Here is an 18542-nt window from a genome sequence, read left to right as displayed (position 1 = left end):
TGGTTTTTCCAGTAGTCATGTGTGGATGTGAGAGTTGGACTATAAAGAAAGCTGAGCACTGAAGAATTGATGCTTTTGAACTGTGGTGTTGGAGAAGGCTCTTCAGAGTCCCTTGGACAGCAAGGAGATCCAACCAATCCATCCTAAAGGAAATTAGTCCTGACTATTCATTGGAAGGACTGATGCTGAAGCTGAAATTCCAATACTTTGGCCACCTGATGCAAAGAATTGTCTCATTTGAAAAGACCCTGATGCTGGGAAAGATTGAAGGCAGGAGAGAAAGGGGCCGACAGAGGATGAGATGATTGGATGGTGTCACTGACTCAATGGACATGAGTTTGAGTAAACTCTGGGGGTTGGTGATGGACAGGGAGGCCTGGAGTGCTGCAGTCCATGGGATGGCAAACAGTCAGACACGACTGAGCAACTGAACTGAACTGAACTGAATATTTTAAAAATGTTACTTATTCTTAAATTAGTATCTAACTCAAAAGCCACAACCAGTTTCTTGAAGATTCACAGCAACTTTTTTCTGCCTCATATAAAGGTTTTTCTGTATTCCCTTATACTCAACTTGAAGTAGAGGCTGTCTTAGTTATCATTGTATCCCCTCCAGCTCCTAATATAGTACCTTGAACATAGCAAGTACCCGATAAAAATAAATTAAAAGATTTTGCAAAAATAATGAGAGGATCATCAGAATCAATAGAAAATTCTAGGATAAAAAGGACTGAAAAAAGATTTGTGGGGATATGAGAAAGAAGTTTGTGGCAAGCCTGTGCTCCCACTAATTTTCTAGCATGGTGAGCAGATGAGCGTGGTACATTAGCAGATCATTCCACAAGAGCATCAATGAACACTGAGCATATGTACACAGAGGTTGATGTTATAATCAAAACTTTTAGCAACGTTAATCTGACACACTTAATGCTATGTATAATTGTTATTGTGCTTCATAGCAATTAGGCATAAGTAGCAAGCAATTTACATAAATAACTGTAGTTAGTTTTGCTTTTACGCTGCCAAATAAAAATTTTACAGTTGTTTCCTCTCCTTTGGTTAGTCCTCCGGTATATAAACTGATCCCATATAAAGTTTAATTTTTATCACACAAGTAATAAGAATCTCTTAGATATATAAGGAACTCTTTTGGGTGCTCTACCTGTGTCATCGTTTTCCATTTTTTTATAACAACCCCATGGAGTAGTTACTGCACGACTTATTGGGTGTTTATTCTGTGCACACAAAATACTCTTTTTAGTGCTTTACATGTTTTAAGCTCACATAATTATTACAACAATTATATGAAGTAGAAGCTAGTATGTCTTCCATTTTACAGCCACAGAAACAGAAGCAGAGTGTTGGTCAGTGTCCCACAGCTAGTTAAATGGTAAAGACGGAGTTGGAACCTAGTCGGTCTGATTTCTGGAGCATGTACTCCCTACTGCTGTGCTTTTCTGCAACTCATATTTCTCTTGCTCTTATTCCCACATGCTAATTGAGGACTCCCAATCCCCGAAAATTTCTTGGTATTTCTTGGAGGTTTTAGGGGTGTTTTGCCCACAGTCATAAAAGGTTCAGTTAACTATCACCTCGTCTCTGCTGACTTTCTATTATTCCATTGCTCTAACTCTTTCTTTGGCTTCATGCCCACCAGGCACCCATATCTGCCAGGTTCTGCTTTATCTACCACTAAGTCCCCTGAGTACATTTTGGGGCACTGTTGCTGTTCACATTGGGCTCAAGAGATGAAAAAACAGGGACAAACAAATGTACTACACTAATGCAAGATATTAATAATTGGGAGTACTGTACAGGGGAGGAGGGGAGCAAATAGGTGTGAATTCTGTACTCTCTGCTCTAATTTTCTGTCAACCTAAAACTTCTCCTTTTAAAAGTCTATTTTTTAAATGTCAGGGCAAATATCTTTTAACCCCTTTTAGAGTTTTACTTTTCCATTTCGTATCAAAACTGCTGTTTGTGTACAAGTCTTACAGGGTTTCATGAAACTGTTCTTTTGTTTTTGCTTATAACCCCCTCCTGGTCACCCTCCAACCTCCTCCACTGGACTGAAACTGAGGGGCTTGCTAACAAATTCCAGTGACAAGATTTAAGAGCTGATCTTCTCAATTCCTTTCCTTTAGAGAGAATGCTCTCTTAGGAAGACTCCACAGTTACTCCTTTAGATAAACTTCTGGGGCCTGAGCCCGCCCAGTTTTCCTGATCTGCCTGCAGTATGCCGAACCCAAGCAGTGATCCCAGCCTGGAGCCCCTTCATATGGTGGCCCTTTCAAAGGGTGCCATCTTTGCAAGGAAATAGGAAATTTTTTTTAAGTATTAGACTCTGGCAGGCTACAGTCCATGGGGTTGCAAAGAGTTGGACATGACTGAAGCAACTTAGCATTCATGCATGCAGACATAACTAATTGAGAATGGGAACCTGCAATTTTGTAGAACTTTCTGCGTGCATGCGTGCTCAGTTGCTCAGAAGTTCTAGAGCCTGCCAGGCTCCTCTGTCCATGGGATTCTCCAGGCAAGAACACTGGAGTGGGTTGTCATGCCCTCCTCCAGGGGATCTTCCCAACCCAGGGATCCAACCCACATCTCTTATGTCTCCTGCATCGGCAGACAGATTCTTTACTACTAGTGCCACCTGGGCACTCTTTTCAGTTCAGTTCAGTCTCTCAGTCGTGTCCGACTCTTTGCAACCCCATGAATCACAAAAGTCGCAGCACGCCCACTCTTAGTTGTATCTAATTGTGGGCAAACACTATCCAATTAGTTTTACTTATTTCTCCTTATTTGTAGGCTTTCTCCAAACTAGCGTAGCCCGTGAGGAGGTCTGTAGCGCATCACCTCGTGCTCTGAGTGGTGTGGCAGCCCTCGTGAGGACACATGCCTGATTCTGTACAGCCCCACAGCACAGACCAGCGCAGGCCCAGGAAGGAGCACTGAGCATGCTACCTGCAGACTTACTCATCCCTTTGCATGACCAGGACCTTGTTACTGCACTAAGTTTGTGGACACGACTCGCTATCCCCTCAGTACGAGAGTCCCTCCCAGGAAAGAACTCAGTCTCATGCAGCAAAGCTAACAGGCCAGCCTCACTGATTGGCAAGTGTAACCAGATACATTAGAACTCCAGTGGTTGATATAGCTTCACTCTAAGTTAGGATTCCCTTTTCCCCTTCCACACACGTTTGTTTTTTGTTGTTTTTTTTAAAACAAAGGTTCTAAACAGAATTTTCCAGGATTTGGTGTTTTCTTCTCAATGCCCAGGACTTTCATCTCTATGCCCTCTGATCCCCTCCTTGGTTCACTCTCCCCACAAGTCCTTGAGTAACAGGTTTGGCTTCTCTTTGCCCTTTGAGGTCCACAGAGAGTCTCTGGGTCATGAAGCCCTAGTTGGCTCGATTCAAGAAGACAGTCTGGTAATAATAACTTTGGGGTGAAGCCCAGGGAAGAGGAGAAGTGGTGGTAAATGAATGTAGATACAGATCTTCAGCTGGAGCTGGTGGTTTGGTACAGAGAGATTATAGGGGAAAGGAGGAGAAAGGTTGAGGGGAGGGTCCAGACTAGCGGAGCTGCTGGCAGATGCCACAGTGGAAAACTTTCTCTTAGAATGTATGTCTAACGGCCAGGTGTTTCACCTCATGGAATTTACAAAATCCACTGGGCCGGGGAAAACCCAAGGATAGCTCTTCCTGAGCAAATTTTATTGTGACTCTAGCCTCTGCAACATCGGACCTGCAGAGCACAGACACAGATATGTACATACACACAATTATATACGTAGAAGGCAAGCCTTACTGGTGACTGAAATAATATCTCATTGATCCAAACATTTTTACTATGTTTGCTGATAGTACCTAAGGAGATTTGAGCTAGAAACAATTCACTGTACAACTAGAAAGAGTTAAGTTTAAATTGCAGGCTTTTCCAAGAGTGACCAGCATGACTAATTCTTATACATTGTATAGTAGAAATAATTGAAATCAGGCTTTTTCCGATTTAGTCATTGGATGGGATTAGAAAGTAGAAGGCCCAAGATATTTAAAGTCTTGAAGGGAAGAGAAGGATTCAGTATTTCAAAGATAAGCTTCCTCCAACTTAAAAATTTGTCAGGAGGGAACAGAGGTGATATCAATGGAGAGATCTATTTCAGTGGAGAAATAGATCTATTTCAGAGGCCAGATTACAGCGAGTAAACAGTTGTGAAATGAAATCAACCAGCATAGATTCACTGAAGGAGTGTGGATGTGAAAGGAAAGAGAAATGATTGTGGTGAAGACTGGAGCCAAGTGAGGGTTTTTTTCAAGATCGGTAGGAAAGGAAAAAGTAACGAATGTGTAGTTTTGGCCGTATCCCCATTATCTCTTTCATGGTTTTAAACTCCCTCTCATTCTTCAAAAGGAAGTCAACTCTAAAAATAATTCTCAAGCTGTTTTATATAAATGTGAATTTTCTATATTATAATGCAGTGCCCTAAAATACTAGGAAAAAGTGTTATACATCACTCGGCTATAAAGAAAGAAATGTTAAACAGATGCTTCAGTTTTAACAGTTGTCCTTAACGCTTATATTAAAATCCCGTGATATCTCAGATCTAGCCCTTGCCAAGTAACTACCGGCAAAGGCAAAGATAATATATAATAGCCCACAGTAATAGCCCACAGGCGACGATGTATCACGCAGCTCTGCAAAACAATCTCAGGCAGATTCCTTTCCCAAGGAAATCGCAAATTTCAAGGGATAATCTTTTCCCTTGAAACTGAAAAGGCATTTGTATTCCAGGATATTTTATAGAGCGGTCTTTCTGTCCTCATATCCCTCCTTCTTTATGTATTGTAGCAAACTCTGCTGAGAAACACTGAGCTACAGAAAAGCACTTCAACACTTAGCATGTAAATGAGGACTCTAACTGGGAATAAACTGAACTCATTCTCTGTCCTGTGGTCTCTAAGTGAAAGCTGCTAAGGTACAGCTCAAACCACTCTTCCCAGAAAGCCTGGGATTGCAGGAACCTCTTCTAGGATTGTTACGAAGGCAGAAAACTTTGTTTTGTTTTATGATCTTTAACATTCGTCCCTGTAGTATAGACTTTAGAAAATATTCATGTTCTCAGCTGCATTGATGGATCAGTCAATTGGTTTATGTCAGGATCAAGGAGGAAGGTATGTATGGTAACTGTAAGAATTATCTTACAACACAATTCGGTGACCAGTTCAAGGTGGGAAAATTGACAAGCGTTGGCACTTTGGTACCATTTTCATTACTTAATAGAACTAAATCCAAATGGATGGTAAAAGTTTTCTTTCCTCAACTGACCCAATTATCAATTTCTGTTGCCTTTGCTAACCAGCCACATCTCAAATAGAAATAAACTCAAATATCTGTTTGAGTAAATTTTCTCTTTTCACTAATTTGTGTTCTTGATTTTCCCCCAAGGGCAGTCATATCTATTTGATATTCCCTAAGATTCACTCTAATTACTGGCTATCAAGATCTCTCAGGCACAAGAATCCTTTTCCTATCCTTCTTTTGCCTATTTTGAACCATGGTAGTATTTACCATGGAAGGTTTAGACAAAGAGAAATATATGCAGTTGACAATAATACAAAAAGTATAGATGAAGCAGGATGAGCCAGCAGTTGATAACTGTTGAAGCTGAACTATGGCAGGTCATTCTATATGCTACTCTATCTTTCTAAGAAAATGTTTATAATATAGAATTAAACAACAGAATAAATAGTCTGAACAGAACCAACCATCTGTGCAGTCTAGTCTCTACCATATGCCTTAGATTAACATGAAGAAATACCAGACAGGATAAAATGGTTCAACTATCACTATTTATTAGGTTGGATATTAGTATGAAATGAAATCTTCAAAGTCTGACATGGAGGGCCCGAGTAAAGCAAAAGGACTATGATTTATGGTAGCAAAAAAGAATTACAGTTTTGAATGAAGGGGAATTTCTCATTCTGAAGGATGGGTTAAGCTTGACCTAGTAAACATAAGAATTTCATTTAGGGAATTACATAGAAAGATTGAGCTATTGTCTCACTTACAGGGTCTTTTTGAGGCTGCTGGCACATAGCCTCACACTGTGCTGGTACCGGAGGATGCTGAAGTTGGGAAAATATCCTATTAAGAAAGGTGAATTTGAACTGGTCAGACAATAGTGGATTTAAATGATCCCCTTATGGTTTGATTTCTCTTGGTCTGGAGAAAGCTCTGATCTTAGAAGCATACAGTGAAATGATATGATCAATAACAAGAGCCAACAATAAAGATTGAGAAAAACAAACCGTAAAAGTTTGGCTCATAATGAGACTAGAGAGTCTGTCCAAAGTGGATGGTAGTTTCTTTCGAGAGGCCCTCAGAGTGTAGGTATATTTCAAATGGGAGGCAGTGGGGAGTGTTGTTTATGTGAACCAGGCTCAGAGTTCCCCCAACTATTAACCCTGCCTGATCTTTTACCTAGGAAGAAAAATCTGCTTTCTGAAAAATGAGAGTTTATCCTAAGAAAAATTGTATTGCCCCATCTCTCTAAACTCTATGAAATCTCCTCTGCCTTTCTGATGGAAATAGGGAAGAGTTTTTTGGGTGTGTCTGGTTTAAGATCAACTCTATATATTTATTCTGTATGTCTCCTTGTCGTGCAATTAAATTAGGAATATTGGGTAATTTGTTTTTATATTGGCTAGTTACTTTGATAACAAAAAGGCAAAAGAGCTCTAAAGATTCCCAAGTGTTTATTTAAAAGCTGTTAAATGAAAAATGATGAAATGGAGGATACCCATAATCATTCTTGGACTCCTGGAAATTCTAACAGATGCTACAAATATATGTATTTATTCTTAGGAGAATATAGTCAGAACTAGCTCCCTTATGTTACAAGTAAACTTTTAACATCAGAGGCAGTACAGATAGCACAGAAGTTTTTGCACTGATCTCCATACAAACACAAACCTGCTGTCTTGAAAAGAACAGGTAATTTGAGTTTGGGGACAAAAGCCAGTACTTCATATATCTAATCCAAATCAAGAGGTAGAAGATAGTTTTCAATGAGATGAAAGGAATGAAATAAAAGTGCATTCTATGGATAATTAATGTAAGAGACAATTTAAGTAAGCTAACAGAAGAAATACTTTTAAAAATTAAAATATTAGCCAGGTATAAGCTTTTGTTTCTCAGTGCCAGACTTCTGCATGTTTGTCAGACTAAACTTAATATCATTAAAAATTCCCAGAAGAATTGGAGTGCCAGACAGAGAAAAAAGTCTGGCCATAGTATGAAGTAGCACGGTCCAGTATTCTGGCTACTGAGCTACAAATCATGGGCAGAGGAGACAAAGCAGTCCTGTCTGACACGGGATGGTTTGGTGGCTCAGTGTAGCAAGTGATGTTGAGTCAAATTCCTGTCTCATTACTAACAAGCTATGTGTCTTTGGCGAAGTTACAGAGTGAATGCTCACTAACTATTGGTTCACATCATTATTATTCCTGAGTATAGATTGTGTCCCAAGACAAATCTGGGACAAAGCCAAAGCTAATAATAAGTTCTTCTTTCTCAGGAGCCTATAGCTATACAGCACTAAGAACTTCAGTAAGCCAGGCAACTTTCTATTTTTAAACTACAAAATATGAAAAATGGAGGCAGAGGTAGCTAATTCAATCTAGGAAGACTTCCTGGAGGAGGGAATACCTGAGCTAAGTCTTTAAGGATGAGTAGATGGCAAGACTCTGGTGAAATCTTTGGAATCTTTTAGCCAAAAACCCATTTCATCCAAATGTGAGCAGATGAAATCATTTAGAAATGCCCTGATTTATAATAATAATAATCAGCCAGCAGATTAAGAGAAATTGATTATATGAGTTGGATAAAAAAAAAGAGCAAATGGAGTCCAGGAAAAAGGGATTTTATTAATAGTCCCAGAGATAATAGCATTACCCAATATAGAGTAGCATTAAACCAATTGTTCCAGCTGAGAAAAAGGGGAAAAAGTAAACTCTTTCCATGGAAGAGGGAGGGTTTGGTTTGAAATCTCTTTTCTTCTGATCCTTTTAAAAAATATCCCAATTTGCTTATTATTATTGTTGTTTAGTCAGTAAGTCGTGTCTGACTTTTTGTGACACCATGGACTGTAGTCTACCAGGCTCCTCTGTCCATGGGATTTCCGAGGCAAGAATACCAGAGTGGGTTGCCATTTCCCTCTCCAGGGAATCTTCCCAACCCAGAGATCGAACCCTCGTCTCCTGCGTTGGCAGGCAAATTCTTTACCACTGAGCCACCAGGAAAGCCCAATTTTCTTTCTATAATGTCATAAAAAGAAGATCTTTCTTTGTATCACATTATCATCCACACACACAAAAATGAAGATGTATCATGGAGCAGTGTCGTCATCGCTTCTGCAAACTGGTTTTGCAAGAAAAGCTGTAATGAAGTGTCTCCTCCAGACCTCACAGTCTTTGTAAATATAATAGTTATTATATTAATATTATTATATGTGGCAAGAGATACCGAGACTCTGAAAGAAACAATACATGGCTCCACTGTTGAGAAATCAACGACAAAATGGAAATTAAATTTCAGTAATCGTGTCGCAAGCCCTTAGAAGGACTTCCTACTGTGCAGCTGCCAACCTAATCCACCTCCAAGTTACTCCACAAATCTCAAGCCATTTTTTTTTAATGGGCTATAAACCTTTTTTTATTGAGCAGGGAAGCTATTAGGTATGTGAATCTTTCATATTGGCATATTATTTTCCAGATTCCAAAGCAATTTCACACACCTTACTTTTTATGTCCTCAACTTTGAAAATCCCCAACCTCTGTGGGGATGAGAATCCTCTTAGTTTGACGAGATGGAATGGATTCTCACCCGATCGCATCTGTTCTTTTCATATCTATCAGAGGGAAGGACTCAACAAAATCTTAATATGCAACAAATCACCATGAATTCAATCATTTTTAAATGAGTGTGTTTTATTATTCATAATTTATATGAAAAATAGTTTCACATACATGCAAAAAATAATAAACTATAGATGATACTCAGTGAGAATATGGACTCAAGCCCCCCCGCCCCTGACAACACACACACATAATCTCAAATCAGGGGTTTTGCATGTCATTATCAGATGAAATTTCAAGAGCCATAGAAAGGTTACCCAAAAAAATGCACATGCAGAGAACCAAGGAAATATATATTTCAAAGCTGCCTTAAAACCCTAAGTTTTCAGATAAGTTCTTTCTCTCCTGCAGAAAAGAGACTGACCCTGTTTAATTCCTTTGTAAAGAAGGAGAGGTAGTTAAAAATCCCCCTTAAAGCATGAGGGCAGAGCCAGGGCTAGCATCTACCCCCCAGTGCATCTTTCTGATTTGGTGATTGAGTGGAGCAGAAAGAAAGAGAAGTGGATAGTACTGAGCAAGACCTAGTATCATTATGAGACATCATTTGGAGTAAAATGAAGGTAAAAGTTAAGAAAAAACATGTTCTAGGCCTGTTCACTCCAGATAAATACAAGTATTGGAAGTGAAAAGTCAAATTGGCTTATCTCTGGCCACCATTATAGCCATCACCATCTGCTTGGCTGTGTTATGTGCTCATACAGTCCCCTTCTCTCTCTTTCTTAAGCCATTAGGATTAAGACAAACAAATTCAAAGAAAATATTATTCTCAAGTTATTAAAGAAAATTATTCTCAGATAAGTCCCAACAAAAAGGAACTGGGGAGAATGCTTTTTTCCTCCTAATTATCTTGCCCTGAGATATCTAGTAAAACTGCAGATTGTAGGTGAATGTCATCTTTATTCTCTCCTTTTCAAGCTCAGGAATTTCTGTTGATAGACTCCTTTAGACAGCAATTTCAGGAAAGCCTACAATTGAACAGCCAAGCAGAAATTGTGGTTCTCTATTTGTTAAATGCTTTTGGGATCCTTACATAAAAGGTTGATAATGAAGTATTAAGAGAAACTCTGAAAGGCTGCGGTTGGTCAAATTTTTCTTCATGGCACAAAGGGAAGGATGACCTTATGTAAAACCCTGATAGTTCCATTATAAGAATAATCAAGATTTAATGTGAAGCTTAAAAATCACTTTCAAATGCTACCCAAATCAGACTCTTGGCAAACTATAAATGTTGCATTCAAATTGGGGCTTATAGGGGAAAGGCAATTAAAATCTAATTGCATTATACAGGAGATTTGTACATTTTCTCCTCAAAGTCAGGCGAGGCAAGAAGGGGTTCTTAAACCCTGTTTTTAAATTAGAACTTTCTTTCACATCTCTTTTTTTCTTGTCTCTTTTTGAATCCAGACACTTGAATTTGGACAGACAAGCAACCCAGCCACCTTTCAGCGTGGCTGTGTCAGTATCGGAATGAAATGAACATGACCCCCTCCAGCAGGGAAGGAACACACAGTAAAGGTATTTTTATAGAACAATTCTTCACACTGCCCTGGTGACTGGGGAAAGGAATCTTGTGTTTCTCTTTTGCTGATACTGAATCAGCTGAAGAATACCATGAACGTCAGTAGAAATGCTCTGAAATAGTCTCCTCTCCCTTTTGTCTTTTTGTTCTCATGGAGAGAGAAGACAGATTTTTTTTTTTAACATGACATATTTAATTAAAATGCCAATTAAAAACTGACCAGTTATTTGGTAGTTCAGTTTATAATCATCGATGTTACAAATTATTGTGTTAGCTTGCAAGTTGTTGTACTCATTTGACACACTTCTGATCGACTCTCTAATACAGATGGATTTACTCATTTAAAATTAGAATACACTCTCAACCAGCATAGGAAGCTGATTTTAGCCATGAAATTCCTATTTTTGTTTTCTCAATAGTTTATGCAGCAATTGGATTTATATCTTGATTACATAGATGGGCAAGGCTAAAATTGATAAAGAGAGAAACTGAGTTTATATTTTAATTGGGGAGAAATTCCAAACACCTAGTGACATGTATCTCCCAGGTCTTTCTTCTGTATGTTATTGGATACTTGCTTGTTAACATTTCCTTATATAGATATTTATATGGTTTCCAAGAGCTAAATGAACAGGATGATAATATCATCTATGATTTGTGTAATGGTTTATAGATTACAAAGCATTTTCAGACACGTTTTCTCATTTTCTGAGCAATTTAGAAATATGTGTAAAAGGAATAAATTAAATACATTTGTAGAGAAGTTTATGTTTCTAAAACAGTTTATTTCAAACATGTTTGTTAACCTGGTACCAACTCAGTAGCTTGAGTAAATTTTTCAGTGTCTAGGAAGTGTTGATATGAGCAGTTACTTAGAATATTCTGAAAAAAATATTTAAGTCAGAAAGTGCAAAATAAGATTCCATTGAATTTTGTCTCCCGCCTCCACCTCAAAGATCAGATTCAGCTTACAGTAGATCTTGCTCTGAACCACCTCTTCTTCACCACAATGCTGACATCAGAATTTGGTAAAAAGAGCTACTGTCCGTTTCCCCCAAAATGACTTGAATATATGTGGTCCGGCAATTTACAAAAGTAAGGACCCCCCATCTTATAATCCATTCCTATATTGCCAAGAATCTTAAAGATTTACTAAAACTGACCGTAAATTTAGAAAGAGTCCTACTCCGTGGAACAATTTTTTTTTCCCTCGGAGAGATCCCAAGGCTTCCTCCAGTTCTAGAAATGAAAATAAGCTCTCTCCAACAGATTATACACAATTACCTATTCCCAGTTCCAGGTAAGAGTCCAGGTTACTTACCAGGTATGGCTGAGTTGGAAGACACAGGTGAAAAGAAAGATGCACACAGAAGGCTTCACAAGCATCCTAATCCTTCGGAGTAATAAGGATAGGGAATTCTAAACTTTGGGAGACAGAGAGGCAAGACGGAAAAGTATCCTCCTCAGTGGTAGTGGGGTGGAATTCCCCTCACACCCCAACTTCCTTGGTGTGTAAGTGATCCCAAACAGAGTTAAGGGGAGGTGAAATGGAGCTGCCAAACTTCCAAAGAAGAGATTATCTCCTTAATTAAAGTTTTTTTTTCCTCCCTAAGTCCTTCAGCCAATCAGAACTCAAGTGCCAGAGAAAGATTGATTCGATCAAAAGAACACTCCAGGATCCTCTCCCAGACAAATGCAGAAGAAGGGGACGAGGAAAAGGGGACAAAGAGAGGAACACAGAGAAAGAGGACAAAGAAAAGGGGTGGGGGGGGGAAGGGACATAGCAAATCCCCTCCACATAATCACTGCAAGGAGTCTCTCCTCCCTCTGCCTCCTCCCACCCACCCCAGCCTCCCCCACTCAGGCATACTCACTGCAGACACAGACACACGGAGAGGGGAGCCTGGTCCCCAAAGGGATTTAGAAGGAACTGTGTTTTCCTGACTGTACTTTGTAGGGCTTTGAGACTTCATTTGCATTCAGTGTAGCTTTCTTCAGAGAAAAATATACCATGAACCGGGTGAACCTCAGCGCTCTGATTTGAGAATGCAGGGATATTACTCAACCCTCTGTATTCTTCAAGTTAGAATGAAGCTTGGGCACCTTTAGGAGCCTGTTGGTTTCTTCCTTTCAACTTTTCCATTAAACACTTACTTGTTGAACACATTACTTTTTCAACCCAACACTAGACATCGTGGACATTTTTTAAAACCAAAATAAGATTTCTGCCTTAAAGACACCTACAACCTAGTAAGGTGATAATATAAGAATGTCATTTAATAAGGTATTAAATTGCTACAAACTGAGTATAAATCATGTAGGCTTATTTGGGGAAGGTTTTCTGAAGAAGGTAGAATTTGAGCTTCAAAGAAAGGACGAGATTTCAAAAGGCAACCAAGTCCCTAAGGTGAAGCCAAGAGGGCACCCAAACTTCTTGTTCTCACATGTCAGAGCTGTTTTCCCTTCTGTTCCACTTAGAAAGGAAGGGTCACCTGAGTCTCAGCACAGGAACCCAAAGGGCCCCCAACACACTTCCATGTGGCCACATCTGCTTCAGCGTCTGCATCACCCTTTCCTCAGGGCTCCCCAGAAACAATGGTCTGTCTTTGTTTCCTTCCCTTCATCTTTATTTCTCTTGCTTCAGAACCCTCTCTGGCCAGATCTACACTGACAAAGGGAACTGAAAATAAAGAATTATTAGATCCATTCATTATTGGATTATTCAGGCCAGAAGACATAGGACTCTTAAATATTTTGACCATGAACTTTGCTGTCCATTTTGAATCTTCCAGCTCTTTATTTGAGATCCCTTAAGATAAGGGATCTCAGTGAGATAAGCTCAGTCAGTTTTGACACCCACACAAATAGCCTTAGGTTCTTCACACTCTCTTTTTTTCTCCTAGGCTTTATTGAAGTATAATTAACAAATGAAAATTGTATGTACTTAAGGTGTCCAATATGATAGTTCGTTGTATGTCTGTATTGTGAAATGATTACCACAATCAAGTTAATTTATACATCCATCACCTCACATGGTAACAGTGTGTGTATGTGTGTGATGAGAACACTGAATATCTACTCCCTTAGCAAATTTCAAGTGTACAATACAGTATTATTAACTATAGTTACTATGCTCTACATTAGATCTCTAGAACTTGTTCATCTTGTAACTGAAAGTTTGTACCCTTTGTAATCTTTCTCTCTTTCATCTTTCAGAAAGGGAGCCACGGAGTCTGTTTAAGACCCAGAGTTAAGTCCTAGGAAAACAAGGCACAATGACTCATGAATTTCAATCCTAACTTCTTCCCTGACAACAGGGACAGAGTACTCTACAGTTACTTGACTAGGAAATTCCCAGGGGAGGGAAAAAACTCGTAGGAAGTAGAACAGACTTAGGTGACTTTTCTGTGAAGAGGGAGACCTGGTTTAAAACAAGTTTTTTGATGTGCTGTCCCACTCCCTCAGAATTTTTTCCCACAAAGTAAAGATTTCATACCCATATTGTTTTGAACAAGGCTAATGCCTTCTCATTGTGAAAACTTAAGCCTAACAGAAACATATGAAGTCGAGAGCATATGTCCCTTTGCTGAACTGCCTTCTCCCTACTCCAGGATAATAACTAAATTTTGGATGGTGTTTTGGGTTTTTAAATATATATATATATATGAATATAAACATGTATATTAACATTTTTCACAAAAAGGAGATTATATAGATTATATTTTGCAAGTTGCTTTCCTCATTTAATATTATACAGCTCCCTATGCTAGGGCCTAAAGACCTCTCGCTTATTTTAAGACCATGATAAGATAAATTGTCATCACTCTTACTTTGCTGAATCTTTGGGTTGTTTTCAGTCTAGCAGAGAAACTGGCAACTTTCTGATTTATTTCAATTTGGAGTTAAGGAGCCCAGCAGGCTACAGTCCATAGAGTCACAGAGTCGGACATGACCGAAGCGACTTAGCGCACACACACACAATGCTGTTTTAATCACTTTGACACTGGAAAAAGGAGTTATCTCCACATCTGAGGTACAATGGATTATACATAAGGTTATGAGTTTCACAGTACTTTTGTGTTTGTGTTCAACTTTTTAATCTTCTTAAGTGATATATAATTGCCATGCAGCATTGTGTAAGTTGATCTGATACATGCTGATTTGAAACATTGCAAGATGATTACCATTAAGGTGTTAGTGCTTTATCATGTCACATAATTATCATTTATATTTTATTGTGAGGACAAATCTTAGTCTTTTAGAAATTTTGAGGTTTATATTACCTTCTTAATCTCCTCTCATCTTCTCCAAATTTTAGGTTTGGAGTATCCACTTGATGCCCTCAAATCAGGGGTCTGAGTTAAAAATGAACTACATTTGCATTTTCCTCTAAAAATAAAATATATTGCATTATTCCATAACTTTTCAATATGATAGATACTTGAAAATAAGATGTTCTTAGGTCTCCTGGAATTTTGTAGCAGCACCTGACATATTGAAGCATCTTACAACTAAGTTTCTTAATTTCCTTCAATTCTAGCTTATTGTCTGAAGATATTTGCTTGATAATATTCTTTTAAACCTAAAAGTATGGAAATTAAGGCATATGCAAAAAAAGCAATATAATGAGTACTGTAAATGATAGGAACTGTACAAATGATTGCTATTCATGTCCTGACGCTCTGCTGTATTGTTTAATCCCCATTTAAAACTTTGACATACACACTCGCTTTGTGTAAGACCATGCATTATGAGGAGAGAGGAAGCTTTCACCACATTGATGGTCTTCTGGGAGAAACAGACTTGCAGACTTAGACCCAGAAGAGTGCTGTGGCAGCCTAGAGGTCTCCATACAGGAACAGGAGAGAGAGGTAGGAAGACTTCCGAGAGTATACAGACTTGTGTAGGTCTTAAAAAAATGAACGAGTTCAGCAGTAGTGACTGAGAGTAAGGGGGTTCATATAGAAGAAATAACAGACAGTATTGCAGATCTGTGAAGCAACAAGGTACGTTTGGAGAACTATAATTAGTCTGGCTGAAGTGTTTGTGACATGAAGACAGAAGGAAAGCCAGAGACATTTGGCAGGATGCAGGTGAGGAAGGGCCTTGTGCTAAGAGTTTGGGTTTTATAATGAAGGCAACTAGAACCCCTCAAAGGGGGTTAAGCAGATGTGTGACATGAAATGCGTATATCAGAAAGATTATTTGGGGGCAGTGATGAAAGATGGCTTGACTGAAACTAGTGGCAGAGACAATGTAGGGCCAGTTGAAGAAATCCAGGTGAGAAGAGACAAAGACTGAACTATCACAATGATTAAAAGAGGATGGAATTAGATCGCCATTAATATAACAGAGACTTCCGTGAGTGCATATTTGCTTGGCACCTCATACTAATTAAGTATTCAAGATTCATTTGTTAATATTTACTGTATTGTTCTCCACAGTATTTTTAAAAATCAATTATTAAAGTTGATCTGAAGACAATTCATATGTAAGTAAAATCGTCTTCTTAGATATAACCTGCCATCCAAAAAAAAAAAAACCCTCTCTATAAACAAAAATAAAAATAGAAATATTTTCAACATAGATCTTAAAAAATACATTTCTTATATATTAATATATAAAGAGCTATTAGGATGAAAAAAGGAGCTCTATTTAAAAATGGCTGATTTATATAATCAGATGCTTCAAAAACATAGAAGTAAAAATATCCCCAAAGCAAATAAAAATATTCAGCTTTCTTGATTATAAAAGATAGATAAAAACAGTGAGACATCAGCTTCATTTATCACACTGTCAAAGGTTAAGAAAAATGAGAACCAGTACTGACAAAGGAATTGCATTTTATCAAGTGGTCATTTTGTAATACTGCTGATAGGAGTATGAATTAACCCAACGAAAAACAATTTTGATAACATGAATTTAAAACTTTAATCATAATAATACATTTGACCCAATAATTCTACCTTTAGGAATTTATCATAAGGAAGTAATCAGATAATCTCTATCAGGACATACCTACAAGGATATCTATTGAGTTATTATAAATAATAGTTTTAGTAGAAAACTTTTGCAATTTCTACCTAGCTCATGGTGACTGCTTTTACGGACTATCTTACTTCTAATAGCTGACCTCCAGCAGTGATTTTGTACCATGTAGCAGTCCTTCCCCAACACCCTCAGTGGTCATAACTAAGTTGATACTCACCCCAGCTGAGCCAGTCACATTTCCTTCCCTGGAAATTTGGAAGAGAGGAAACAGTACCTCTGTCAAGTTGAACTTCTCAGTGTCTCCTGAATAGTCCTTCCCCGCCTCCCCCCAAAAGGAGAAGAATGCTGAGAACAGAAAGGAAAAGCATGGGATAGCAAAATGCTTTCTAAAGCAGATGACTTAGGGAATCTGCTGCTGCTGCTGCTAAGCCGCTTCAGTCGTGTCCGACTCTGTGCGACCCCATAGACGGCGGCAGCCCACTAGGCTGCCCCATCCCTGGGATTCTCTAGGCAAGAACACTGAGTGGCTTGCCATTTCCTTCTCCAGTGCATGAAAGTGGAAAGTGAAAGTAGAAACGCTGTAATAGCTTGTAGGTGGCTTCACTGGTGGCTCAGAAATAAAGAATCTACCTGCAATGCAACAGACTCAGGAGACACGAGTTCGATCCCTGAGTCAGGAAGATCCCCTGCAGAAGGAAATGGCAACCCACTCCAGTATTCTTGCTTGCCATGGACAGAGGAGCCTAGTGGGCTACAGTCCATGAGATTGCAAAGAGTCAAACACAATTTAGCAACTAAATAACAACAATAGTTTGTAGGCACATTACTCCAGTCTCTGCTTGTGTCCTTCTATGGTGCTCTCCCTGTGTGTCTGCCTCTCTGTGTCTCTTCTCCTCTTCTTTTAAGGATACCAGCTGTTAGATTAAGAGCCCACCCTACCCCAGATGACCTCATCTTAACTAACTACATTGGCAATGATCTTATTTCCAAATAAGGTCACATTCTGAGGTACTCAGGGTTATGACTTCAAAACATCTTTAAGGGATCACAATTGAGCCTATCACACCTGACTCCAACAAGCCTCCAACTCTTATTCAAATGAATAATCTCGTATTTAACTCTTTGGCCCCTTTCTCTTGGGTGATCAAATCCCACATATCAGATGAGGGAGAATTCTGTGACTCTAGAGCCTGCATTTTTCATATTGAGCCTTTGAGCCATTTTTCTCCTTGCACCTTTTGGTTTATTTTGAAAACTCTTCATTTATTTGCCAGAGAGATATATACTTGACTGACAGAGGGAGAGTAAAATTGATGGCTTAACTCTTGTGTAAATAGACTTTTAATTAATAAGCACCACATCTCACTTATTCCCTCTGTTGTACCCGGTGCTTCCCAGCTAAGAGCTTCTCTGGGATTCTGACAAACTGGTTAGTGCCCTTGGCTGTATCCCTCTCTCCGTACTCTGGGCAGTAACTTCCTCTTACTGGCTTCATTAATTACCCTTTCTTTATCCATTCTCTAACTTCCAAATATTGGTTGAAATCTTTCCTTTGCTTATAGACTCCCTCAGTATTTGTACCATTTAATTTATGTGTATTTCTCTGTCATAATTTTTTTTAACCCAAACTTTAAACTTTTTATTTTGTATCAGTGTATAGCTGATTACGGAGAAGGCAATGGCACCCCAGTCGAGTACTCTTGCCTGGAAAATCCCATGGACGCAGGAGCCTGTTAGGCTGCAGTCCATGGGGTCGTGAAGAGTCGGACACGACTGAGCGACTTCACTTTCACTTTTCACTTTCCTGCATTGGAGAAGGAAATGGCAACCCACTCCAGTGTTCTTGCCTGGAGAATCCCAGGGATGGGGGAGCCTGGTGGGCTGCCGTCTATGGGGTCACACAGAGTCAGACACGACTGAAGTGACTTAGCAGCAGTAGCAGCAGCAGAGCTGATTAACAATGTTGTGGTTTCAGGTGAACAGCAAAGGGACTCAGCCATACATATTCATGTACCCATTCTCCTCCAAACCCCACTCCCATTCAGGCTGCCACATAATATTGAGCAGAGTTCCACCTGCTATACAATAGGTCTTGCTGGTTATCTATTTCAAAT

General features: G+C 39.0%; 1 protein-coding gene across 1 annotated transcript in view; it reads right to left on the bottom strand.

The window, feature by feature from the left end:
• The window catches only part of WNT8B (Wnt family member 8B), a 28102-nt gene extending 16152 nt beyond the window's left edge, over positions 1–11950 (bottom strand). Inside the window, exon 1 of the mRNA XM_086377313.1 lies at positions 11759–11950. Coding sequence (XP_086233439.1) covers positions 11759–11823 — 65 coding nt within the window. The 5' untranslated portion in view covers positions 11824–11950. The remainder of the gene's footprint in view (positions 1–11758) is intronic.
• Positions 11951–18542: the final 6592 nt, after the last annotated feature.

Source organism: Bos grunniens, chromosome 26, assembly GCF_055505025.1.
Source record: "Bos grunniens cultivar Pamir isolate PY7600 chromosome 26, Bosgru_T2T1.0, whole genome shotgun sequence".
Taxonomy (NCBI): domain Eukaryota; kingdom Metazoa; phylum Chordata; class Mammalia; order Artiodactyla; family Bovidae; genus Bos; species Bos grunniens.
The sequence above is the reverse complement of the archived record's forward strand: the minus strand, read 5'-3'. Positions and strand labels throughout refer to the sequence as shown.